This window comes from Zalophus californianus, chromosome 16, assembly GCF_009762305.2.
Source record: "Zalophus californianus isolate mZalCal1 chromosome 16, mZalCal1.pri.v2, whole genome shotgun sequence".
NCBI classification, from domain to species: Eukaryota; Metazoa; Chordata; class Mammalia; order Carnivora; family Otariidae; genus Zalophus; species Zalophus californianus.
Window position 1 is genome coordinate 47,674,056 of NC_045610.1, and position 25,800 is coordinate 47,699,855.

General features: G+C 48.6%; 1 protein-coding gene across 8 annotated transcripts in view; it reads right to left on the reverse strand.

Moving 5' to 3' along the window:
• ERN1 (endoplasmic reticulum to nucleus signaling 1) overlaps positions 1-25,800 on the reverse strand; it is an 81,695-nt gene that overhangs the window by 13,945 nt on the left and 41,950 nt on the right. For all 8 annotated transcript variants that reach the window (XM_027624825.1, XM_027624827.1, XM_027624826.1 and 5 more), the window contains exons 3-15: positions 22,507-22,540; positions 21,431-21,503; positions 17,139-17,211; positions 14,521-14,643; positions 13,224-13,325; positions 12,122-12,383; positions 10,769-10,847; positions 9,795-9,960; positions 6,155-6,273; positions 3,452-3,643; positions 1,747-2,011; positions 897-987; positions 428-617 (exon numbers count right to left, since the gene is read on the reverse strand). In XM_027624825.1, the coding sequence (XP_027480626.1) occupies positions 428-617; positions 897-987; positions 1,747-2,011; positions 3,452-3,643; positions 6,155-6,273; positions 9,795-9,960; positions 10,769-10,847; positions 12,122-12,383; positions 13,224-13,325; positions 14,521-14,643; positions 17,139-17,211; positions 21,431-21,503; positions 22,507-22,540 (1,769 nt within the window). The remainder of the gene's footprint in view (positions 1-427; positions 618-896; positions 988-1,746; positions 2,012-3,451; positions 3,644-6,154; positions 6,274-9,794; positions 9,961-10,768; positions 10,848-12,121; positions 12,384-13,223; positions 13,326-14,520; positions 14,644-17,138; positions 17,212-21,430; positions 21,504-22,506; positions 22,541-25,800) is intronic.

Genomic DNA, 25,800 nt, shown 5'->3' on the forward strand with positions numbered 1-25,800 from the left:
GCTAACACCAAGAGAGGTTCACAGTCAGCCTGGTGACGGAGCAAAAGGAGATCACTGGAGGATCTCAAAGACCTGACTCCTCAACCAGCATCCTCCAAGCCCACACCAGCCCTGACCAGTGGTGAGAACAACTGCAGGGTTTCCTGGAGGCACAGGGAGACAGACACCAACTGCACCCAAAGATTGCCCCACCCAACTGAAGCTGAGGTGCTGAAAACGCCCTCTGTTTGGATTGTTTGTGGTTAAATGGGCGTGTGCCCCTGTCAAACGCACCAAACTGGTCACTGAAATGAGTAGGCTACGTTATAACCTCAATAAAGTAAATATAGAGAAATAAAAGAAAAAGAAATTGCAGTCCCTCGAGCCACTGCCGCCGGGAGGAGGAAGGCTGCAGTGGCCCTGGCAAGGCCGCCCCCAGGGCCCCCACCTCCTGCAGGGTGGCCGCACACAACTCGATGGCAATGTACTGGAACTGCCGGTCCCTCTCTGTGCAGAAGTAACGGATCACGTTGGGGTGCTCATCCGATTCTCGAAGTAGCTGGACTTCGCGGTCCGCGAAACTGAAACACTCAGGGAGGATCCTCTTGACAGCCACGTCACGGTTGTCAAACATGCCCCTGAGGACAAGGATCAGGGGCTGGGTTGGGGGGGCAAGCCAGACTGTGGAGACGAGAGACCCACGGACCCACCGTGCTCCTTGTCCCGTGAGCCAGCAGCCGCCTTGTGAGCCTCACAGCCCTGACCAACCATCGCTTCCTCCCCGGAGGTGAACTCCTGAGTCTTGGCACCACACCACCGCTGTGACCCCACTGCACCCCTGGAGCCTGGCCTGCCACCCGCAAGCTGACAGGTACTGGGACAGGCGGTGAAGTCACAGAGCTCCCGGGGCCACTCACCGGTACACAATCGTACCCTCAGCTCCGTGACCCAGCACGTCCTTGGGACAGAATGAAATCTTCCCAACTATCACCATGCTGGTTTCCTCATCTGGGACAAAAACAGGAAGAAGTGGTTTTAAACAAACACAATCTAAAACACCTTGAGGCCAGAATGGTGCGAGCTTCCTGAGCTCAGATTCAGAGACGGGACCTCTCAGGCTGTATGTTCCCAGCCCGCGGTAGGCAAGAACCCGCGGGGTCCACTCCCCGACTGACGCCCAGGACCTCGGCCTCCCCTGCCTCCTGCCCTCCATTCCTGCCTCTGCATTACTCTCAGGAGACGGGTTCGCCACAGATGCACCTATGATTAGCACCTGAACCCTTCAGGGAGCAGCAGTGGATGTGCAAATGAAGAGGCCAGGAGCGGCCTCCAGCTTGAGACTGGGGCTCAGGTCTCTTGCACGAGCTCTGCATCCATCCCCTCAGAATATTGCCCAGACGGCCGGTCTGAGCCAACCCCCCAGAGGAATGTGGGTCAACAATGGCACTGTCACACGGGGCCCCTGGCTGGCATCAGGAACGCTCTCAAGCCAGACACCCAGTGGACCTCTGGCCAGCAGCAACTGCCAGCCCTCATGGAGCAAGATGGAGGGAGGGCAAGGTGGTCCCCCAAAGGGCCCCTGAGGGGGAAAGGTCCTGGGATGGCATGGAAGCCCGGGGCCGCCAGAGTGACAGGGAATGAGGCGAGAACACCGTGAACCCTTAGAAATGGCACTCCATAATCCCATGCAGACTCCCCGGGAGGACCTGGTACTTTATGGTTCTCAGACTGTGTTCAAAGGAAAGAGAAGACAGCAACTTGCTTTACCCTCATCGTCCTGCTCCAGGAAGGGGCTGGTGCCAGCCTTGGAGGCCGAGCCAGTGGAGTGCAGCGAGTGGTTGGAGGCTCTGGGGGACGTGCTGGGGCTGCTGGTACCCGAGCTCTCGGAGTATAGGCCGGACGAGTCCAAGAGCTCAGCATCCTGAGCCATGTCTCCAGGTGGATGGAAGGGCAGCTGCTGTTGCAGGAGCTGGATTTTCTCTAGTTCCTTCTGGAACTGCTGGTGCTGGAGCTGCTGCTGCTGATGCATGCTCTGGGAAGAGAGAGACACGTCCAGACAAGTGCAGTCTGCTCCCCCAGGGACACAGGCAGGCCAGCAGAGAGGGCTCCCTGTGGCAGAAGAAGCAGGTACCCTTTACGGAACCCCACAGGGCGGGCCGAGACCAGTGAAAAGGCACAGGAGGCAGGATGGGTTCTTGCCAGTTAGTATTTCCCAGGAAAGCCCAGTTCCCCTGCTGGAGGGGCCCGGCAGGGGCAAGAGGGAGGACTCTGCTGTAGGTGGAGGCTAAGCCAGATGAAGGGTGGGGGGGGGTCCATTTAATTCTAAAATTCTGGGACTTCTATGAAAGTCTGGGAGTTGTTACAAACAAGGAACCAAACAGAGCATGGTGGATACAGGAAGACCTGGGCTTGCTGTCTACCACGGTTGTGTACTCCATAGAGGTTGGCACACAGATGGTCACCAATCCAGACAGGCAGAGGAAGCAGCTGGGGCTCACAGCCTCACAGCCTGGATGTGGCTGAAACACGTGGCCTGGCCAAGTCCCAATCCCCCCATTTCACCATGCTGCCTTCCCCACCTCCCCTACTCCTCTCATCTATTCTGGAAAATTCGTTGTCATAATTTGAAGTAGCAGTGATCCGTGATTATCACTGCCTGTGTGTGGGAAGGTCACTGAAGGGACGGCTGTGTAGCCAATCCGCCCTGGGAGTTTTCTGGCTCTCATGTACACCCCCACACTCTCTTTCTCTGAACTTGGGTTCAAATCCTGGAAATGCCCCCTACCAGCTGAGTAACCTTGGGAAAGTTATTTAACTTCCCCAGAGCTTAGCTTCTTCATTTGTGGGTAGGGCACAGCAATAATGACTTCATAGAACTGTGTGAGGTAAAATATAAAACAATGCAAGTGAACCCATTTGCACAAATGGAAGAGTTAGTCACTCCCATTCCTGTAGGGGACATGAGCTTCCCGGACACTAGTATTCTAAGGTGATGACACTTCAGTGCTCTGAGCAACCTGATGAAGGAATATTCTAGAATGTTTTATCCAACTGACAACCTATTCAACTATGTAATCTTAGCTGACTCATTTCCAATAGAAAGTGGAAGGAATGCCGCCTTTTTCACTCTAGCTGGTAAGTGGATTTTCATCTATCATGCCTATTCTTAAAAAGGAAAATACAGTTGACTATTCGAAATGACCTGCAAAAGCAAGGTTTACAAATCAGCTTTTACAATCAGTTAACTCTAAGACATAGGTTAAAAAAAAACAACTGTCCTTTCCTGAGAAACTAGTGTCTTTTTAACTACAATGTTTCTGAAGATAAGCAAATACTAACTTTGATATGTGAAAGGAAACGTATCTGCTTGTCTGCCATGTGCGTCGCTGTGCATGGAGCTCACGGACACCAGATGACCAGTACGGAAGTTCAGAAACACCCGGGAGGGCAAAGTGAAGGGGCACAGCTTTACCAAGGGGTAGGTGATGATGAAGGCCACCCAGCCGATGAGCAGGAAGGTGCTCAGGATGATGGTGGCAATGTCCTTGAGCATGGAGTCCACGGGGGCCTCGGGCTTGGCAGGGGCATGCTCGTATTTCTCTTCCACATCCTGTGAAACGGTGGTAGGCGCGTTTTCTGAAGTCTGGTCAACCAGGTTGATAACCTTGTATGGGACAGAGTGATGTAGTCACTGAACAATTTCTGGCCAGATATAAATGAGCCAAATGGTCAAGAGTAGCCATGACTACTGGGAAGGATCATACTGTAGAATGTGCTGGGTTTTTTTTTTTTTTTTTAAGCTCACCAGAGATCACATGGCCAAATAATCACTGCCTTTATCAAAGTGACTATCTTGAGAGGCCAGGCTTTATTGCCGTGAGGTTATCAGTACTCAAAAACAGTTCTAAGAGCAGTACTTTTGGAAGGGCCTTCAGATCCTATATTCTTTTGAAAAGCCTCGCTAAAGGCAAAGACATCCTCCTTTGAGGATAGATTTGATATTTGGGAAAACTCTGATGTCATCGGTGACAAAGTCTGGTGAAAAGGTTGATAGTCACTTTAATAAAACCATTTCACATTAAAAAGGAAAACCCTGCGTGTGCACACATGTGGCTGAAGAACAATAAAGCAGCTTGCTTCTGTTGCTTGTAAACTTTCAGGGCAACTCCAAAAGCAAAATCATTTTTCTCACATATCCCACTATTTTTCAAAGTTTCTGAAAAGCATCAGAAGCTTTTGTTAAAGACAATTTTGCTTGGAAGCCTAAAATTAAACCAGATAAAAGCGGACCTCCCATCTCAGCTTCCGGGAGTCTCTAGGACTCCAAGAACAGTTTCGAAAAATGCATCGATGTGTTCTCAAACATCCAGTGTCCCAGGAGTGCCGTCACCGTTTGCCCAGTGAGGCGAACACACAGCCTCCTGGCAAGCGCAGACCTTGGTATCACCCGCCCTGCACACACCTCCCCCCTGCCCCCCGCCCCCAGACTGCTGCCTGTGCTTCTCTCCCCTCTGGCTGCCTCACTCCCATGGTGTATGGGGTGGGGGCGGCACAGCTGGTGGGGAGCAGACAGCTGAGGAATGTCTGCTGAGCATGTGACCAGGAACACTTGGTTATATTCGGTCAAGTGTTTGTTAAAAAGGTTGTCTTGTTGCCATATAAATGCACCTCAGAGTATTATAGTGGAGTTTTTAAAAGCTCTGTTCAAGTTTGGATGATTATTAAAATCTTAACTGTGGCTATCTCTGGGCATTAGATTAAGGGTCTGTCTTATTTTCTTCTCTATACTTTTATTTTCTATGTGTTTAGTGGTAGATACGAGTGACTTTAATAAGATCAACATCAGATCAAGACCTTATGGCACCAAAGTTTTCCAAAATACCTGTCTTAGGACTCAGTGTGCTTCTCTAACTGGCTACCTCCAAAGACGACAGGCAACTCGAGATGTTTCGCTCTAGAGTCTTAAACAGCTACATAATTTTCCTTCCCTTTCTCTCTGGATAAAATCTGAGCCCTACAGTGAACTTGCAGTGATCTCGGTCCCCATATCAGCCAGCCCCCCTCGTCTTTCTCAGACCTTGCCCATAGTCCAGGCCCCTCTCAGGCTCGAGTCCCCTGTTGCAGGGTTGCAGGAGTTGCCAAGTCTAAATGGCTTCTCTGGACCCCCTCCCCACCCCACTGGCCATGCTGGAATCCCCCCCCCCCCCTGCAGAACCACCCTCCCACCTTCTCCAACTGCTCTGTGCCACAGAAGGCGGCCACCTATGGGCACAGCAGAGTCTCCCTGCCCTCTGGTTCCTGATTGGGACACCAGCAGATGGGGCAGGGGGAGGGAAAGGAGGTCCAATTCTTTGGGGTTGCTGAGTATGTCAACTGAATCTCCATGCTTTCCACTGCCACCTCCCAACTTCAGGCTAAAGGATGCTAAAAGAACCCCTAGGGCTATCCACACCTGTGCGAATAATCCCTTTCTTAACTCCCCTCTGACCATCCTAATCTGGGTGGCCATCTGCGTCCAGCTGAGACCCTGCCTGGCACTCTGTCTCTCCAGAGCTGCAGGAGGGCAGCCCAGGTCAGAGGCTCACGGCAGCTACCACCTGGGTGGGCCTCCCTGCTGCCCAAATCTCCATTCTGTGGGCACGCTGGGTCCCTGCCAGACCAAGCCTCTACCAGACCAAGCAGCCAAGCCGGCCGCTTCCAAAGGGCCACTCGTGGCTTCATGAAGCTTCAGTCTCCTGCCTCCTCTTCTCATCAACCGTTGGCTCCACTGCCAGGCGCAAGCAAAGCTCAGTAACATGGTTCCTCTGCAGCACGTGGTCCCACTTCCCAATGCCCCCCACCTGGTGGCCTCAGCTCTGGTCTTGGCCCCAGAGCTGCACACGTAGGGTTCGTCCTACCTCTAGGCCTTCAACTCTGCTGTTCTCTGTCCTCCAGTGCCCTCTACCTCTGTCCCACCAGGCCAACTCCCTCCCCTGTCCCTCTGCCTTTCCCACGGCCCTCACTAAGCACTCTGTCTTCCTACCCACCAGGCCCTCACTGGGTGATGTTTGCTATGGGTTCCCCAGCATTCCTCTCCCTTCCTGAGTCCACTGCAAGCTCCAAAGGCAAGGACAAATGCCTTCCCCCAACACCTGACACGAGGAGCCAGAAACTAACTGTTCACATCCCCACTCACTTCCTCAAAGCTCTTCTTCTCTGAATCGGCAGGAATCACGTTTTCCCGATGTTTGGGCAGGTTGTTGGGGAATCTCTCCAGCATCTTGGTAGACGCAGACAGGGGGGTTTCATGGTGTCCTATGAGAGGAAACAAATTTCCATGAGACCAGTTCCCCACAGTGGGAGCCCTCCATGCTAAGCTTAGGCAACAGTCGCTCCCCACTGAGTCAGGGCCCAGAGTGCAAACACCCACATTTGTAAAGCAAGAGAAAAGGAGAGGCAGTTACCAGAAAAATCTCATCAAGACAGAAATTTTATTACCCAGTGGCAGATATACAGTGTTCTGGATCTCACAATGAGGGGCAAAGAAGTGTCCTTGTCAGGAGAGATGATTCAGGATCTTTGGGATATGTTCAGAGCAAGACTTCTGTGGGTAATTCCTAATTTACCTTGTGGGCTGCTGAAGCATCTTGAAGCTTCATTAAAAATTCAAGCAGTTCTCCCTTGAAGGCCTACCTTATAAATATCACTATACTAAGGCTATCACATTCCCACCTTGGTATTTAAATTGCTCAGGTGGAGTTCTATTCCTGTTATCTAAATGGGAGCTTCCATCCTGGGAAGTGGTGAATTATTCACAAGAAAGAAACAGGATGCATTTGCTACCGGAGCAGGGGGTCATGGTTCTCTCAGCGCTCACTCACTGTTCTCTACGCTATTTGAAGACTACCTAGTATATGTTACACATTTATTGAGCATCTACTGTGTGCATATTACTGTAAGAGAGACAAAGTTGAATAAAATAGGCAACTGGGATTTGATAATGGCTTGAAAATCTATTTAGCTCTAACATTAAATGACTCCTATACTGCCCAGAAGAGCCAGTTAACTCTCTCTCATTGGGCTGTTGGCCCCAGGACGCACTTTCCTTTTTGTTCTCTCCCTGTGATTCGGATCTCACCCTATGATCTTTCTACTGCTGTCCCAAACCTATCAGAGATTCTATGGTCTATATTTCCAAGACAAAAATAAACAAGAACTAGTCCACACTATGTACATTTCTTGATCTGGAAAAAAATCTTTATCTTCAGGTCAGTTCTCTATAAAATCGTTCTTTTTTTTTTTTTTAAAGATTTTATTTATTTATTTGAGAGAGAGAGAGAGAACAGAGGAAGAAGCAGACTCCCCACTGAGCAGGGAACCTGACATGGGGCTTGACCCTAGGACCCTGGGTTCATGACCTGAGCTGAAGGCAAACGCTTAACTGACTGAACCACCCAGGTGCCCCTCTACAAGATCGTTTTTTAAGGGAACCCTCATCTTGTTTTGAACCATCACCAGTTTCCCCTTGTCTGTGAGAACTGTGAGACATGCTTTGTTGGGAAGCATGATGTCCTCATGTGGGGTCTACCTGCTTCAGACCCTGGAATCGGCCTTGCTGATGGGGCCCGGGGATCTGAATGTGAGTTTCTCTGGGTACCTCTGAAGCTCACTAACAAGAAACCCTCCCCTCTCCCCCGCCCAGGAGAAAACGGGTTGCTCTCCCATGTGTCAACCTGTGCTACAGAGCCCTGCCTGCCCCACCCGCACCCCCAGGGCCTGCTCCCGGTGTTTCAAGTCCTGCCTCCCTGCTAGTGACCTAGCCACAGACCACTACAGACAGGATTGGCCCGGATCCTCGCTTCCTGCTGTACTTCTGCTCATAGACAGGCATCTCCCACAGCTGGGCCTTTGGTGCTATCATGCTACACACGCTGAACCAACTGTTCCACAAGCATCATCAGGAGATCCCAACACATTTTTGTACAAACAGTACCTGGACTTCGTGATTTATTTATCATCATCATCATGTCTGGATCTACTGAATCAGGATCTCCAGGGGTCATACATGCTTGTCTGACAAAGCTCCCAGGGGAAGCCAAGAGCACCCCAGGTTAGCGCCACTGCTCTGGGAAAACCCAGAGACCACACGGCTCAAGCTAAGTGGACTCATTTTATTTTCAAGACCAACGTGGAAGTGGGGATATCCTTAATGTCTTCCCCAAAAACCAAATCAAAGGACACAGTTGGACATAAAAGGGCATGTCATTTTACCTGTGGCCCCGAGTCTCTGCAAAGATTGTCAAGTAGTTCCTTATTTAAAATTGACTAAAAAATGACTAGCTCTGGAGTCCCTCCAGGGGACTTCAGAAGTGTGGGGTGATTCCCTAACTACTTCTTCTTACTTTGTTGAGTTTCTCTCGTTTTCTTACTTGGACAACCTTTCCACTTTAAAAGGGTATCATTTTGCGACCTAGCCATGAAGACTTTTCCCCCATAGTTTTTATAGTCTTACATACACATTTCCTTAGTTTCCAATAATTTTTTCACTTCTTAGCCACTGGTGAGCAATTTATGTATCCCTTAACTGGTACAGAAAACTATGTGACCTTATAATTTTAATGGCCTCCGCTCACAGCTATTTTCCCCCTCACATGGCCCACTCACGCAAGCTCTTGAAACTACTGTTCAAAAAAGAAAAAAAAAAAAGGCAGAATTACTGTTGTCTCCTTTGCCCATTATTTGGTAGAAATAAGAAGCAGAGAAAAAGTGGCTACAGGGAGTCAGGAAGAACAAGACCCAGACAACCATAAAGGGACTGATCAGGACTCCAGGAGGCTCAGGCTCCTGTCTGCAACACCCAGTTACCACCCCCCCACCAGCCCGGGTGCTGCCTCGGGGCCGATCCTGAGGCCTCCTGGGCCCACACTCTTCTGAGCTGCTCCGCATCCCCTCCCCTCGCGGTGCCTCCAGCGCTGCCCTCTCTCTGCCCCCTTCCACTCAGCAGCCAGCCCCCACTTGCCTCCTGGCCCCCCTCACGAGGCCGCATCCCTGCCTCTCACCACCTCTGGGGCCGGGAGGCAGCGGAACTGGGGGAGACGGGGCACACAAAGGCAAATCAAACTCGAGAAAACTCTGCCCCGCTCTAATTACATGGGACACTTGCCAGAGACATAGCTCCTCTCACGTGACCCTGCCTTCATTTGTCACACTCACTGCCTTCGAGTGTCATCTCAACTTATCTCTGTGGCTGACGGGACCCCCCAATTCCCCCTGAGGGCCATTAGCAAGGACAGCAACAACAGAAGCGAAAGGAAAAGGGGGGACGCCCCCCCCCACATACACACATCAGGGACTTCTGCCATGGCTCCTTGACCCAAGTCCAGCCTCGATCTATTCACGGCTTCCAACCCTCCTGGGTCTCCAACCCTCCCCTCCCCCCAGCCCCTGCCCCAGCCCCACCCCCAGGGAACTCTTCCATAGGAATCGCCCTGGTTTCCCCTAAGTGGAATAATAAGGGTGTCTACTGGCAGAAATGAGGAGGTGGGTTCTCAAGTGCTTAGTACCAGTGCCTGGCACGTAACAGACGGTCAGTGTGCCAGAGAACTGCGCAAGTCAGTACTTGGGTTTTGGAACATTAAATGGCTTTTGAGAATTGACTTGGTAACACAGTTACCCTGTTTCTTTTCCTTGGGGGTAAAAACGGCTCCAGGTCTGAAAAACTATCTCGGACCTGAACTGAGCCCAGTGCCAAGTTGGCCACGGTCACTAGCAAGGCCGCCTTTGCCCATCAGGGGGCAGCACGCAGCGGCCGGAACGGATGCAAAACCCGCTCTTACCAATTAGAAGCCAGTAGTTCCTCAGGTAGTTGAGCTTGTTCTTCCCTTTGAGCCCAGGGTCAAACTTGAGGTCTGTGCTGGGCGTGATCACACACTCCCCTTTGTCCCCAATGGTGACCCCGTCGGTCTGGGGGCCTTCCAGCAAAGGAAGAGTGCTGCCTCGGGGCTGTGAATAAAGCACAGGAGCGAGGTCTGGGGCAGCTCTTGTAGACGCGCACCCAAGGGGAGGGATTTCTAGCGTGGGGCTGCTCCAGGACGGTCAGAGCAAGACACAAAGGCCCTCAGATGGCAGCAGCTCCTCCCTCAACACGTGACACTGTTGCGCTGACACCTTTATCAGGGACATCTAAGTTCTTCTGTCTGGGACCTGGGAAGAATGCATGTGGAGTTCCCAGAGGCTACTGTGAGAAGCAGCGGCAAGTGAGGGGTGGAAGAAGCTCCGGCCAGGAGCCCGGTGCTGGCTCCGCACTTGGAAGAGGCTGGTAAGGTCTGAGGAGGCCTCGAGAAGTCACCAAAGGATGGAAAGGATTTGAGCAGGAAAAAGGAAGGGAGGGCATTTGATGCGTGAGGCACGGCCTGAACAAAGGTGGAGAAAGGCAAACAGGAACCTTCTGGAACTGGGGAGAAGATGGGCTGTACAACTCCCACAGAGCCCCCAGAGTGCGGCAGAAGGGCCCTGAGGGCCCGGATGGAGATGGAGGAGGGCATGAACAGCAGCCTGGGCAGTTTAGACTTGAACAGGAAAGCAAAGTGGAACGACCAAGCTCCCTTGCCTTAGGAAGCTGCTCTTGTCATGCATCTTCCCTCAAGAAGTAGAATGTGGTATGGGCAGAAACTGTTTCTGAGGATCTAAGACCAGTGTTTGCATTCTTTACCCACAGGATGTTCAAATATAATTGAGTCATTCTTTGCCAAAATGGAAGAGGAGTGCTTGGGAGGAGGCTGCACCTGTGAGCCGCCCAGAGGAGACTTACCACAACGGCGACCCCCTCGTGAACCATGGAGGGGGAGGCATACAGGCTGGTAGAGTATTTCCCAACATACAGGGTGGGCCTAGGAGACAAGCAGAAATACGCATTCCAGCCATTTAATTTCTGTGTCCCACAAAAGGGGCCTTTCTGGAGAGAAGTATCCCAGCCCCAAATGCCACGTTAAGAATAACCAGATTAACCCCTGGCAGTCGGGCAGTGGGGACGTGAAGGCAGGGCTACTGTCCTGGGAACCTGGACTGCAGGCCCCGACTGTCACTGCCTCCAGAGGCACGTACAAGTCACCTAACTGCAAGCCTTGCTTTCCTCACCTGCCACGGGCAGGGCTGCGCCGGACCACCCCCACGCCTGCCTGCAGAGACAACGACGGACAGTGCTCCCCCAGGAAGGACTGAATGCTCATGGCCACTGCAGAGCCACTAAGATGGCCTTGGCCATAGCCCGCTCTGACAGCCGAGCTGCCATTCTGAATTGTGACTCTTCGGGAGTCTAGAGGTTCTACAGAAGCCCTAAGAAATAGTTAGCTGCTCTCAGGTGGATGACTACAGCAAAGGGATACACAAAAAGCTCCAAACTGGGTGAGGCTCTGCTCCCCCGCTGGTGGGCTGTCCCTGCCTAGGGCATCGAGGGGTGAGGTGGGGGGAGGGTCCGGCTTTGTCTGTGGGGGTCAACATGAAAAGGCAGCGGCTGCACCTCCAGACCCCTTGTGGTTACCATCCATTGCCAGTTTGGGGTTGGTCGTCCACTAAATTCAAACCTCTCTCAGCAGATACCTGTCATGTGAAAGGTGCCGTACAACTTCTAGAGCACTCTCCCAGTCTCACCCACTCTCTCTGCAGCTCTGCAGAGCGGGAAATGGGGATTCGGCAAGGCCAAGGGACTGAGGTACAGGTTGCTAACAGGTGGGGATGGCGAACACAAGCCTGCTGAGGCTCCGGCACACACACGGTAATACTCTTTTCCTGGTTTTGGAAACGAATATAACTTACAGTAAAAAATTTAGAAAATTTAGAAAGTTAAAAGGTAAAGATAGCTCTTGTCCTCCCATCAGCTGAGATAGATCCAAATTGTACTGTGGTTCTGAATCAGCAGTCTCTTATCCCTGTCCATATTTCTGATTTATTCAATACTTGAGAACTCTGACGCGTCAAGGGATGTCCCGGTTCTTTTTGCATTACAAGCTTTCCGACTGAGCCAGTCCTGGCTCTTTATCCACCTCGTGGCTTCCAAGAGGCGTGCCCTGCACCGTGGCATCCTGTGTATGGTCTGCCACGCTGCAGCAGGACCGGGACGTCTGGGTCACGGCTGCCCTATTTTGCCCAGGGTCCCCTGACTCACGTCAGCTTGCTCTTGGCCTCTGTCTCCTTGGGGAACGGGTACTTCCACTTGGTGATGCGGCCCACCTCCCCAGACATGAAGGTCAGGTAGCGCAGGGTCTCCACGGCAACGTTGATGTGCATCACCTTCTTCAGACCCTCCCTCTGCCAGACATAAAAGGCCACCACGGGGGAAGCGTAGTTTTGGATCCACAGGACGTCGCCGGATTCACTGTCCACGGTCACCACCAGCCCGTCGCCGTTGGACACAAAGTGGGACATCTCTGTACAGATCAAATAAACAAAGCATGCCGTCTCACCCCATCTTGCGACCACATCCTCTCTGTCCTGGCAAGTGGCAGTCACTCAGCTAGAGGAAACAAGGCTTCTGGAGTATTCTCAGATATCCTCCTGACAATTTCACTTGTTTCCAATGAACCCGCGCAGGATCTACAACATCAGGACAGTGAGAGCTGCCTGCTTTATAAACATAAGATAGGACCACTCTGTGGAAGGCAATTTACTTGGTGAGATTCTTTAGCATTCTATGCAATTAGTGCGAGTCAACAGTGAGGAAGAAAGAGCCAGTGGAGAGGCCTAGGATTTGGATATTTTGTAGCAATCATTTTGAACCAATTGATGGAGTGGAAAGTCAAAGCTGACCACTGACACGGCCCACATCTGCCCCACAGAGGAGATTTCTGTCAAACTTCCAGGTATCAGTGTTCAGATGGCAAAACTGGCTTTCAGTTTTCATTTGAGTTGGGGGAACGTTTACGAGAGAAATAAACTAGGGGATGAGTCACATTTAGGGGATGGGTTGTTCACATCACAGCAGGTACTTAGTTCTGCTTCCCATGGGTTTGTGGTACGTTCCTTCTGGGACACAGAGAGACTCAACAAGGCACATCCTCCCTCCTCTCAGGCTAAATGGCCCACCCGTTCTACTAAGGTTCCCCTCCACACTTCTCACCCAGGCCCCTGCCCCTTCAATACTGACTGTCGAAGCCTTAGAAAGTCCAGAAGCTGGTGGCCAAGAGTGCCTTAAAAGAAAACCCAGCGTCTGGCTTCCTCAGCGGTCACGCGTACCCAGCCAGCCGTGCAGAGCCGCCGGGAGCACTTACTATAGTCCCCGTCGTCCTCAGGCAAAGAGGCTGCATAGTCAAAGTAGGTGGCGTTCCACCGGAGCTCACGGGTTTTGGTGTCGTACATGGTGATGGTGTACTCTGGAGAACACACACCAGCCGGTTACCTGCAGGGGCCACAGCCCCTGCTGAGGTGCCGACCTTACCTACATTGCAACAGACAGACCCTCTCTACACTGTGTGTAAAGTGTCCAGGCCATCCATGGGGCAAGAGAAAGGCCATGTGGACGGGAACCGAAGTCCCAGACACATGAGTAAACCTGGCCGACAGCAGGTTTACTGGAGCAGGGACAAGCCACTTGTGCTGTGCCCTTGAACTCATGACTCACAGAATCAATATCACCGTGTTTATTTACTTTTTTTTTTTTATTGCGCATCACTATTTTATTTATCACGGTGTCGTTTAAAACCACCTAAGTGACCGGGTGGTTTAGTATACAGCAACAGTTAGCTGATGTTAGAAACTGGCACCCAGATGTGGGCTAGGGCCACGACAACATGTGGAGACGCGTGGCACTGGCCGGGACAAGGTGGCAGGGGGAGGGTGGCAGGCCAACGTGGAGACTGAAGGAACGGTAAGGAAACTGCTCCTGGAAGTTGCAAAGGGGTGGCCCAGGTTACACCACGGTGACACTACTAGTAAGACTATGGCTTACAGTAACTTGGAAGAGCACAAGAAAGCACCTAAGGATCTTGCAGGTCTGGCTGAGGAGATCTCCAGGCAGAACGCAGGAAGTGCCAAGCAGTTTCTCTTAACTGCATGTGATATAATGTGAGACAGAGGGGCTGAAGAAGAAACCATTCAGTTTTCAAGCTGAATACAGAGAAAATATAGAGGGGTCAGGACTGACACTCCAGCTGGAAGAGTCTCACTGTAAAAAAGGCTTCAGGGTCAAGATCAAATCAAGCCAAACAGGTGCATACCTGGTGGAGAGGGACCTACTGCGGAACGTCTTTAAAAATAGCAATGCTTATTCTGGGAACTGATTGGAAAATGTTTAAGTCTGGGAAATAACAGCCAGGGAGGAGCTAAAAAAGGCCGCAGCTGCATCATGGAGGCTTTGCAGGCTACGGTGCTGTGGGTTCATCCCTCAGGCCATGGGGAGCCATCAGGGGGGCTTTTAAAGGGGAACAATGTGGTAAAATCTGTGTTTGGAGAAGACAGCTCTGGCCACCTTCTAGAGAATGAAGCCCAGAGCAGAGACCCAGGGAGAGGCTACGTCACGTCCTTTTCTGGAAACAGGCAGGTTGTACACAACAGAAGGTCCCTTCTTACCCGTTCGCCCGAGATAAAGCAGAGAGGTAGATGGGCAGAGGCTGTCTGCAAAGGCCGATGACAGAGTCTGCTGCTTCTCCCCGGTCAGAAGGTCGATAACGTACCAAATGTCCTGCTTTTTACCTGAAAGGTCACAAGTCCTTGTGACCCACCATACCCACCATACCCACCCCATATGGAAAAAAATGTATCCCTGCCAAACTAGCAGGCCAAGATGTTTTCTGTGCTGAGAGGCCCAGAGTTCTCCTGGTGTTGAAGACATTTCTGTGATGCTCCGAGGGTGACAAGGTGAATGCTACTGCAGAGATAATAAAACTTCTTGGCCCACTGGGTCTTATAATAACTTAATAGCCTAATGATGGTTTAAAAATGTCTTCAAGGGGTGCCTGGGTGGCTCAGTCGTGAAGCGTCTGCCTTCGGCTCAGGTCATGATCCCAGGGTCCTGGGATCGAGCCCTGCATCGGGCTCCCTGCTCAGCGGGAAGCCTGCTTCTCCCTCTCCCACTCCCCCTACTTGTGTTCCCTCTCTCGCTGTGTCTCTCTCTGTCAAATAAATAAATAAATAAAATCTTTAAAAATGTCTTCAAATCTAATAAAACTCAGATTTCATTGCTTTGATGAGTGGCCTTAAATATGAAAAGCCTGGCCTCTGAAGGACAACCCTTTTCCCACAGACTAGGATCTATATAAATAGAGAAATGCACCCAGGGTTTACTTCCCTGGTAACCGTCATTCATAGATCTCCACACCCCTACTAAGGAGCCCCCATGTAAAGAGGATCTACAGTTACTGTTTATAACTCTAATTAGCTGGTGCCTGGGACTAGGCCGTAGAGTTGGTTGCAACCTGGTGGTAATGAGGCCAAACTTATCTCAGCCCCAGACTCCAGCCAGTAAGTTATTCCCCAGGCACACACACTCCACCCCCACACCTTGGTCTGCTGATTAAAAGGTATGAATATGCGTCTACGGTACATACACCAGAGCAACCCGCTAATGTTGGGTCAGTAGCATGGGCCTCCCATCTAAAAGTCAACACATTCCCCATAAGGTATGCATTTCTGTTTTGTAAGGCATGGCCTCTGGTCACTGGGATCTTCCTAACTTATTGGCCAAGGGTCCTATTTCAAGGGACTCTTGGAAGCAGAGTACAGAGATGTCAGGAAGATCACATGTCTGTGATCACAGATCACAGAACAGGGCATCAGAATTTGCTGGAGCTACATTTAGTTCAACAGATGTAACATACATGCCTAGTCTACATATGTGAAACTTGTCCATGGATGATAACTTTCTGTTCTCAACGACAAAATCTTAATGTGAAAAAGATCTGCAGAGAGAGTGAAAACATCACCAAACAGCCCATGATCCCTTTCCATCTGGCATGACACCCTTCTGGTGACTTCGAGGACCATTACAGTCTGCGTAACTCAGCTACCTCTTAAAGGATGGATTGGGCAATTGCCACAGTTTTAAAATGCTTAATGAACTCACTTAAGAGGGCACCACACAAAGATAATAGAAAACACACTATCCTAAATGCAACGTAAGTGATGAACCGCTGGTAAAAGCTAGAAGCCCAGACAGACAACACTGACACAGAGAGTCAGAAGATGGTCAGGATGGGACGCCTGGGTGGCTCTGGTTAAGCATCTGCCTTCAGCTCATGTCATGATCCTGGGGTCCTGGGATCAAGCCCACGTCTGGCTCCCTGCTCAACGGGGAGCCTGCTTCTCCCTCTGTCCCTCCCCCTGCTTGTGCTCGCTTTCTCTCTCAAATAAATAAATAAAATCTTAAAAAAGAAGATGGCCCAGGAGAGAGAGGGAAAGCCTATGTTGATCACTTCCTCTGAACCTTGAGGCTTGGGGCTTCCTCATCCTGAAAGTGTGGAAGAAAGCAACAGCCCCTGTGTCCAGGCAAAAAATTAAAATCCAGCCTGCACTTGAGGCCCAGAAATACACATAAAGCTCCCGAGGCGTGAATAGGCAATAAGCACTTTCAGTTCCTCAGAAGGAAAGCTGCTATGTAAATACAGGATATTATTACTACTATGATTTCAAGATAAACACAGCTCTCCTTTGTATTACAAATGCATTTTTGTTGACATTTTGGCAGCAACATGGTAAAAGAAAAGCAGGGGATCTGATGCTTTCAAAGAGGTGACCCCATAGGTATGAAGCAGCTTATCTAGCCAAGCTGTTAAGTGCTGGTTTATCCAATATTCTGATAGCAGGAAATACTAAGAAAGTCCTATAATTAATAGGCAGAACCTGGCTTCCCTTTCTTGGCTCAGACTATTGTGTTCACTTTAAATTTCTCCAATTGCTTCTGGGTATGTTGCAATCTTTAAATCACAGGGTAAGTCAACACAGCAGCTAAAAGCTTGTTAAATGAATAACCATATTAATGGTGTCAAGTCTGCTCCCAAGTGGGGGGAACCTTTCTTAATTGGTCAGCTGATCCTGGCGTGAACAAGCACAACCGAGGCAAGGAAGACCTTTCCCAGAAGGGCTGGTGGGGAGTCAACGCACACCTCTCTCTCTGACGCGCCACTTTCCCAGATTCTGGGACTCATTTCCAAAGAGATCAAAGTCTCAGTGTTGAAAACAAGAACTCTTACCCATGTAGAGAATTCCGTCTGAACTTCGGCATGGGGATGCCTGTACCAACTCTGGGATGGTAAAAGGAAGTTTCTGTAAAAAAGGAGGCAAAGGAAAAAATAACCAAGTCTTGTGCAATTATTATAATTTTACTGCAGTCTGTTTCTATTACCCAATTCTGCTAAAAAGACAGAAGCAGTGTGGATGGCTGATGGGAGTTTTCCTAACTAGAAACCAAGGAGAAGGGCCGCCCCAGGCTTCCATAACCACTTTGAACAAGCCTCCAGCTCCCTGATCCTCCCCCCGACAGAAGCCCCTTAAAGTGTCTTGTCCAGAGCACTTCTGGGGGAAACACAAACCTTTTCTGAGAAGACTGATACAAATATGGAGAAGTTATACAATCTTTGAAATTTGGAGGGGGGTGCAGAAAGAATTCTCTTGTCTTTGAAAATTGACCCGCAGCCAGCTAGGCTGGGTGGAATGACATGCTTTTCAGAGTGTGGATGAGCCATGAGATTAATTCTGAAGAAAAGCAACCTCAGTACCCAGCTGAAGCTTTAAGGGAAAGGAGAAGTAGTCATTATGTGGGTGACCCAGGAGTTTGAGGTGGAAAAAGTCACTTTGATGTTTTCATTGAATAATGCTCTACTGAAAAAACAAGAGAATTAAGCCTTTTGGTATTAAAAATAAATTATGGTAGGTACCAGAAAAAGAAACTCAAACTCAGAAGAATTCACATGTTTCAACTGCATTTCATCATAAAACTGAGTCTTCTGAGTCTACAGCTGACATGTGACGAGTTCCTTTGGTTAATGTTCGTTTCGGTATACTTTATTTTTGGAACATTCTGTGTTCTTGAAACTATTCTATAGATACCTGCTTCTACTACACTGTCATCTTTTTCTCCAAAAAAGAAAAGATTTCTCTCTAGCTTTAATAAACAGAACTTGAGGGCGCCTGGGTGGCTCAGTTGGTTAAGCGACTGCCTTCGGCTCAGGTCATGATCCTGGAGTCCTGGGATCAAGTCCTGCATCGGGCTCCCTGCTTAGCAGGGAGTCTGCTTCTCCCTCTGACCCTCTTCCCTCTCATGCTCTCTATCTCTCATTCTCTCTCTCTCAAATAAATAAATAAATCTCTCAAATAATCTCAAATAATAATATCTCAAATAAATAAAAGCTTTAAAAAAAATAAACAGAACTTGAAATAATCAATCATTTGGATTTTCCCATTATCCCCACATTTAAAAGGAGAAATGCCACAGGAGGCTGTCATGGCTGACTGGGTTTTTGCCAGATGTTTTGGAGAATCAGAAGGTCGTTGCAAGGCTTCCAGTCTGGAGCCCTATAGTCTGCTGAGCATTTCTACAGGCCTCCTGTTCAAGGCCCAAGCTGGGAAACACATGGCTCACAGAACTGTTAACCCACAACACAGGAAGACGTGAGGGGTGGTGGTCAGAGCATCCTTTGGAAGTTCGAGCTCAAGTCCCAAGTTCCAACACTTGACACTTTGGCCTTGGGCACATTCCTTCACCTCTATGGGTGAAGTTTCCACGCCTCTTATGTAGGATAACATCTCTATCCCAGAGGGCTGCTGAAACATGAGACAACTTCCACAAATCGCTGCACACAGTGTCTAGCAAACAGAGCACTCAGAAACAGGCTCTGGGGATATGAAGGGAAATGCTGACGGTGGGGCAAGCACACCTGTACGAAAGGCTTGCCATCCTCCCATCGGTTCCAGTCATGGGTATTCAGAAGATAAGGTTAAAATATCCTGATTAGGGGCGTCTGGGTGGCTCAGTCATTAAGGGTGTGCCTTCGGCTCAGGTCATGATCCCAGGACCCTGGGATTGAGCCCCACATCGGGCTCCCTGCTCGGCCGGAAGCCTGCTTCTCCCTCTCCCACTCCCCCTGCTTGTGTTCCCTCTCTTGCTGTGTCTCTCTCTCTCTCTGTCAAATAAATCAATAAAATATTTAAAAAAAAAGAATCCCAATGAGAGCTCACAGCCACTTACATTCTAGACCACTGGTTCTCAACCTTGGCTGCACATTAGAATCACTTGGAGGCTTTAAAAAAAAAAAAAAAGACTTTCTATTGAAGCAGAACATACAAATGGCACACGGAAGTGTACAGTTCAGCTCAGTGAAATTGAGCAAAGTGAACCAACCCACACAGCCAGCATCCACATGAAGCAGCAGGACATTTCCAGCACTCTGGAAGCCCTCTTCTCGCCTTCCCTTCCACTCGTAACCCTCCACAGTAATCATTATCCTAACTTCAAAACAGCATAGACTAGTTTTTCCTGTCTTGGAGCTTTATATCAATGAATCATTCAGTGTGCAGCCTTTCTTGTTTGTCATCTTTTGTCCAACCTCTGGTTGGTGAGGTTCATCCATGTTACCATGTGGAGTTGCAGACTGTTGCTTCTCACAGGTATAGACTATTAAATTGTATCACTGTTCCATAATTTCTTTATTCTGTCTACTATTGATGCTGTCTGGGCAATTTTCACCTCTCGGTTATTCTCAGTAACGCCGCACTACATTTGGGTACCTGTCTTTGGTGAACACACACAGGCATTTCTGTTGGGTACATAATAACCTGGGAAGGCTTACTGGGTCATAAAGCTTTACAGATTCTGCCAAACGGTTTCCAAACTGGATATGCCAAGTTGCCCTTGCTCCAGCAGTGTCCAAGAGCTCTGGTTGCTCCACTCCCCACCCCAACACCTGTTTTGTCTATTTTCCTCATCTTAGCCACTCTAGTGAGTGTGTAGTAGTAGGACATTGTGATTTTTATGTGCATTTCCCTAATAACTAATGAAGCTGAGTATCTTTTTGTATGTTTAATGACCATTTGGATATCCTCTTCTGCTATTTCTCTGTTGGGTTCTCTTTTTAATAATCCATAGTTCTTCACATATTCTGAATACAAATCCTTTGCTGGGGTCATATGTGTATTGCCAGTGCAGTGTGGCCTGCCTCTCTTAATGAAGAAAAACTCTTAATTTTAATATAAACCAATATATTGTTTTTTTTCCTTTATGGTTAGTGTGGGGTGTTTCTGTTTTGTTTATCTCATTCTACTTAAGAAATCTTTTCTGGGGCACCTGGGTGGCTCAGCTGGTTAAGTGTCCAACTCTTGGTCTGGGCTCAGGTCTTGATCTCACGGTTTTGTTTTCAAACCTTGCATTGGGCTCCATGCCCAGTGTGGAGTCGAGTCAAAAAAAAAAAAAAAAAAAGAAAAGAAAAGAAAGAAAGAAAGAAAGAAATCCTTTTCTACTCTAAGGTTGTGAAGATGTTCTGCTACTTTTTTTTCTTAAAGTTTTATTTCACATTTCACACTTAGGTATGCCATCTCTCTGAAACTAAGTTTCGTGTGTCTGGTGTGAGGCAGGAGTTAAGATACTTTTTCATGGACATCCCAGCTGACTCATGCCATTTATTGAAAGACCACCCTTCCCCACTGCACTGCAGCATCACCCTTGTCATAAATCAGGTGACCGTATGTGTGGACCTGTTTCTAAATTCTCTTATCCGGAGAGCTTTTAAAAATTGCTGATGACCTAGATCAATTAAGTGGAAACTTTTGGGATTGGGACCTAGACTTTTTTTTTTTAGAGTTCTCCAGGTATTACAATGTGTAGCTAAGGCTGAGAACCACTGGTCTAGATTCTCAAATGACGATGGGATGGGAATGGAATATCACTAGCTCCTCATGCCAGAAGGGGACATTTGCTGGGGTGGGTGGGGGTAGGCAATGCTTCAAACTACCCTCCACCCCCAATTTGAGAATCTCTAGTTAGAGGAAGTCCTGCTGTTAAAGGGAGTATTCTACCCCTCCAGTGTGCTGGCTAGACCATGGGAACCTGCTGGTCCAGATCAGCGTTTCTGAATTCTGGCTGCCATTTAAAAGCTCATTTAGATGGGTGCCTGGGTGGCCCAGTCGGTTAAGCGTCTGCCTTCGGCTCAGGTCATGATCCCAGGTCCAGGGATTGAGCCCCACATCGAGCTCTCTGTTCAGCAGGAAGCCTGCTTCTCCCTCTCCCTCTGCCCCTCCCCACCACTCGTGATCTCTCTCTCTCAAAGAAATAGATAAAATTTTTAAAAATAAAAAAAATTAAAGCTCACTTGGGAAGCTTTAAAAAAAAAAAGATATTGATGCCCAGATCTCACTCCAGACCACCTGAATCACAATCTCCAGGAATTTTTTTTTTTTTTTTTTTTAAGCTCTTAGGTGATCTCAGTGTGCAATAGTTGAGGACCACTGGTCTGGAACCTCTGAAGTACACAAAGAATCTAAATACACTCACCGTCAGGCCTTCATTATTCTTGCCCCCAAGCGTATACAGGCTGCCATCATTGGGATCTGGGAGGAAGGCAGGCCTAGAGGTTGAGCAGTAAGTATTAGTAATAAATTATAGAACAGGGCACAGAACAAAATATCAAAGCCATGCAAAGTCATGATTGGGGGGAGGGGGGCATGTGTGTGTATAAGACAATTCCACCCACCGCTCTTTCACTTTTAGCCACAAATAAAATATCCCTATGGTGATAGACTATATTTGAGCAGAAAAAAGCAACCTGCAAGAAAAAAAAAGTAAAAAAACATAGAAGAGTAAATCATCATTTGATCAAAGCACTCTGGATGATGATAAATAAGTGAAAAAGGACCCAGTAAGTCTGCTTTTCAGTTTCTAAGTCAATTGTGTATAGAACTTCAACAATTAATATTTAATAGCATGGAACAGTACATAAACAGGTAGGACAAATCTACCTTTAGTGTTCAACAAACATTTATTTTTAAACTGGAAGCAATAAAAGCAGACTCTGAAAGCTTGACATCAGAGAAAACATGCCAAGGAGATGGATGATGGTCTCCAGTCCGTGGCTTCCTGTGAAGTAGATACGAGGTGGTCTTTGGTAAGGTTAACCTGGTGAAGGCTGAACTAGGACTAGGAACTCAAAAACCCCTTGCTGAATCTTTTCTGTGCTTAGGATGTCCCATCATTTGAGCTCTTAGAGGGGCCATAACATACTCTCTAGTAGCAGGTCACGTTCATGTTTCCTTTCCATGGTACGACACAGTGAGGAGGGAGAGATCTAAACCCTCTGGCAGGACTTTGGCAGCTTAAGCTCAAAACTCAACTTGAGTTTCATCTCAAGGAAGCCTTTTTAATATCACTGCCTCCCTCCCCCCAAGAACTGACCACCCAACACAGGTCATAGCACCTGTAAGACTTCATGTCTCCATCATTCTCATTATACCTTAAGTGTATAAAAGTGTATGCATATATGCACTCCCAGCAGCTAGCTTCCTAAATATTGATTGAATAATTAAGAAAATGAATTTTTTAAAAAAGGAAAATGAATTAAAGGGAACACTTACTCTTCCACATGTGTTGGAACCTGCAGAACCGGATCTGTGCAAAAGAACAACAAAGGCATCACCAGACAGACTATAAAATATCAGGATTCCAAGAAGGTCCCCAGGACAGATTCACAGGTGATATCAAAATCTTAAATTTACCAGATAATGTATATGAAGGCACTTTGCAAAACACACCCAGGGATGCCTGGGTGACTCAGTCAGTTAAGCCTCTGCCTTCTGCTCAGGTCATGATCCCAGGATCCTGGGATTGAGTCCTACATCGGGCTCCCTGCTCAGGGGGAGTTGGCCTCTCTCTCTCTCCCTCTGCTCCTACCCCCCTCTCGTACTTGCTCTCTCAAAAATCTTAAAAAAAAAAAAAAAAAAAAAAAGACAACACACACCCAAAAACACAGATTGTCACCGAGACTGGCTAGAGAACATAGCAGAATGGAACTGATGTCAAGAAATGTGCACACAGGGGTGCCTGGGTGGCTCAGTAGGTTGAGCACCTGACTTCTGATTTCAGCTCAGGTCATGATCTCAGTATCATGAGATCAAGCCCCATGTCAGGCTCCGTGCTCAGCGCAGAGTCTGCTTGAGGATTCTCTCTCTCCCTCTCCCCCACCACTCTAAAATAGATAAATCAATCTTAAAAAAAAAAAAAAAAAAAAGAAACATGCACATAACTTGGGGGATGGACATCGAAGGAAGAACCAGTCACAACCCACAGTGGACAATGAGTCATAGTGTCTCTGACACATCAAGGACTTTTAAAACCGAAGCCATCACCTTGTCACAGATTCCTGGAGTGATACTAGGAACTCCCATTGGGAAAAACAAAACTGTGGCTTAAGAATAAATTTTCCTGTTGATGAGAAATTGGTTGGTGGTAAATGGATACACCCCACTGGGGCAGCAATATGGCGATCTGAGAGCCTCCAAGGGCTTGTTTCCCTTGATTCCCTTTGATCCATAAATTATTCCCTTTCTATAAAAACCTAGATTAAAAGTAATATGAAACAGAGTGCCTGGGTGGCTCAGAAGCGACTGCCTTCGGCTCAGGTCATGATCCCGGAGTCCTGGGATCGAGTCCCACATCGGGCTCCCGGCTCAGCGGGGAGCCTGCTTCTCCCTCTGACCTTCTCCCCTCTCATGCTGTTTCTCTCTCTTTCTCTCTCAAATAAATAAATAAAATCTTTAAAATAAAATAAAAGTAATATGAAACATAGAAAATGCTTTGTGTACAAAGATGCTCACAGTAGCATTACAACAGACTATTCAATAATTACAATTAACTATTCAATAATATGGTTAAATTAGGGAATGTCCACTTGGCAGAAAATTAAGGCTTCTAAAAGGGCTTATACAATTTTAAAAACATGTACAAATCTTTACATTGTGATGTTCAGGAGAAAAGATAACATTATACAGAGTATTAATGCAGCTGAGGAGAAAATCTTCAATGCACATAAAAAAAAATGATGGAAAGGCAAAAAAAATGCCAAGTTATTTTTATTGGAAGTAACTCCCCCACCTTTTGTGTAGTTCCCAAAATCTAAACAGGCATTACTTTTTAAACTGGGGGGGGAAGCGTTTTCTCAAAGTCAATTTTATATTTTCAGTAGTCAAAACCGGGAGAATTTCTCCCTCCCCAGATTCTCCCAGGCACGAAGCAAGAGGATGCTCCTGGTTCCTGGAGGTGGCATGAGGGCGCACCGACACGACACAGCGTGAAAATCCACAGGCATAGGACCGCGCAGTCCTGAGCGATTCCCAGCAACCAAAGCCCCATGGGCCGCACAGCCACGGCGTCCACAACTTCAAAGCCGGGGCTGAGGATGGCAAATAGTGTCACAGGGTTTTGGATGCACCGTGCCAGGCTCCAGGGGCTGTGCCGGTCGTGACAGACGGCTGCCTGATTCTCCCAGTCGCCTGGGGTCCTCAGATGAAGAGAACTCTTTCAAGACTTAGCATCTGTTGACTGCTCTACAAGCCCAGCTCCTACGCAAAAGCATACACGGTGTTCACGGGGACAGGAGCGCACACAGCACATGTGGTCTGTGGGCAGCAAACAAACAATTCATTAAGCCAAAAACACTTTAGGAAACAGGAGGAACTTTCAGTTAGGAAGCCTCTGTTTAGCGTCCCCATTAGTCACCTCTCAGTACACTCTCACAAACAGACTGATGCAAGAGACAGGAAACAAGAGCGCGTGGTGTTCACCCGCTGAAAGGGGCCACGGTGCCATCACAGCCAAGCTCCCGCGACCCAGCCCGGATGGCGTGCAAGCCCGGAGGAGCGAGAATGCCACATGCGGTGTGAACAAAGCACGGCAGTCAGAAGGCCTCTTTTTTTGTTCATCTCGGCTGCTTTGAGGTACCGCAGATAAACACAGCTGAAGAGGACGCTGCCGGATTCCCGCTCCTCCCCGGCAGCAAGACACAGAGACCGACAGGATTTCCAGTCCTGGTCAGAGGCTCATGTTTGCCGGACAGCGCTTGCGCCCGCTCAGGGCACCTGTCTTCAGGCGCAGGTTTTCCTGGTTTTCTAGAGCTCATCCGCTGGTCACCTGACACCGAGGCCTGAAGTCCCAACTTGTGTCCTGCACCCAAGAGGTTCCCGGGAAGACACAGGCCACTGGCAGGAGCCAGGAAACAACCCGTGGGACAGATATACGGGTGTGTAAGAACTGTGCTTCTAGAATTCTAGGCTTAGGAGGACAGGAACTCCAGCAGGAGGAGCTTCTGGTTATCTTAGCATTCCCATCCACTCAGTAAGATACGGTCCCTGGAATGAACATGTGCAGAGCTGGAAGCCATGTAACAGCACCACCATTAAGTCAGCTCCCACGGGTGAGCAAAGTGCTGCTTGGCTTATGAGGGGGAGCGGTGACCTATACCCTAGATTTTTGTTTTCTTAAACAATCATTTGCATCTGTGATCTACTTTAAAATACTTTAGAAAAAAGGGGCGCCTGGGGGGCTCAGTGGGTGAAAACATGTCCAACTCTTGATTTCAAGACCCAGTCTTGATCTCAGGGTGGTGAGATTGAGCGCTGTGCTCAGCGCAAAATCTGCTTGTCCCTCTCCCTCTGCCTCTCCCCCTACCTGCATGCACGTGCGCTCTCTCTCAAATAAACAAAATCTTTAAAATACTACAAAAAGGGCAGATAAAATGAAAAATGGCAACCAACCGATAACTGTTAAAGATGAAAGTGGTAACACTGGGGAGTTATTTTGCTATTCCTTCTACATATGCTTGAAATTCTCCATAACATAAAAGGTTAGAGATAAAAAAATATTTGGAAAGCCAG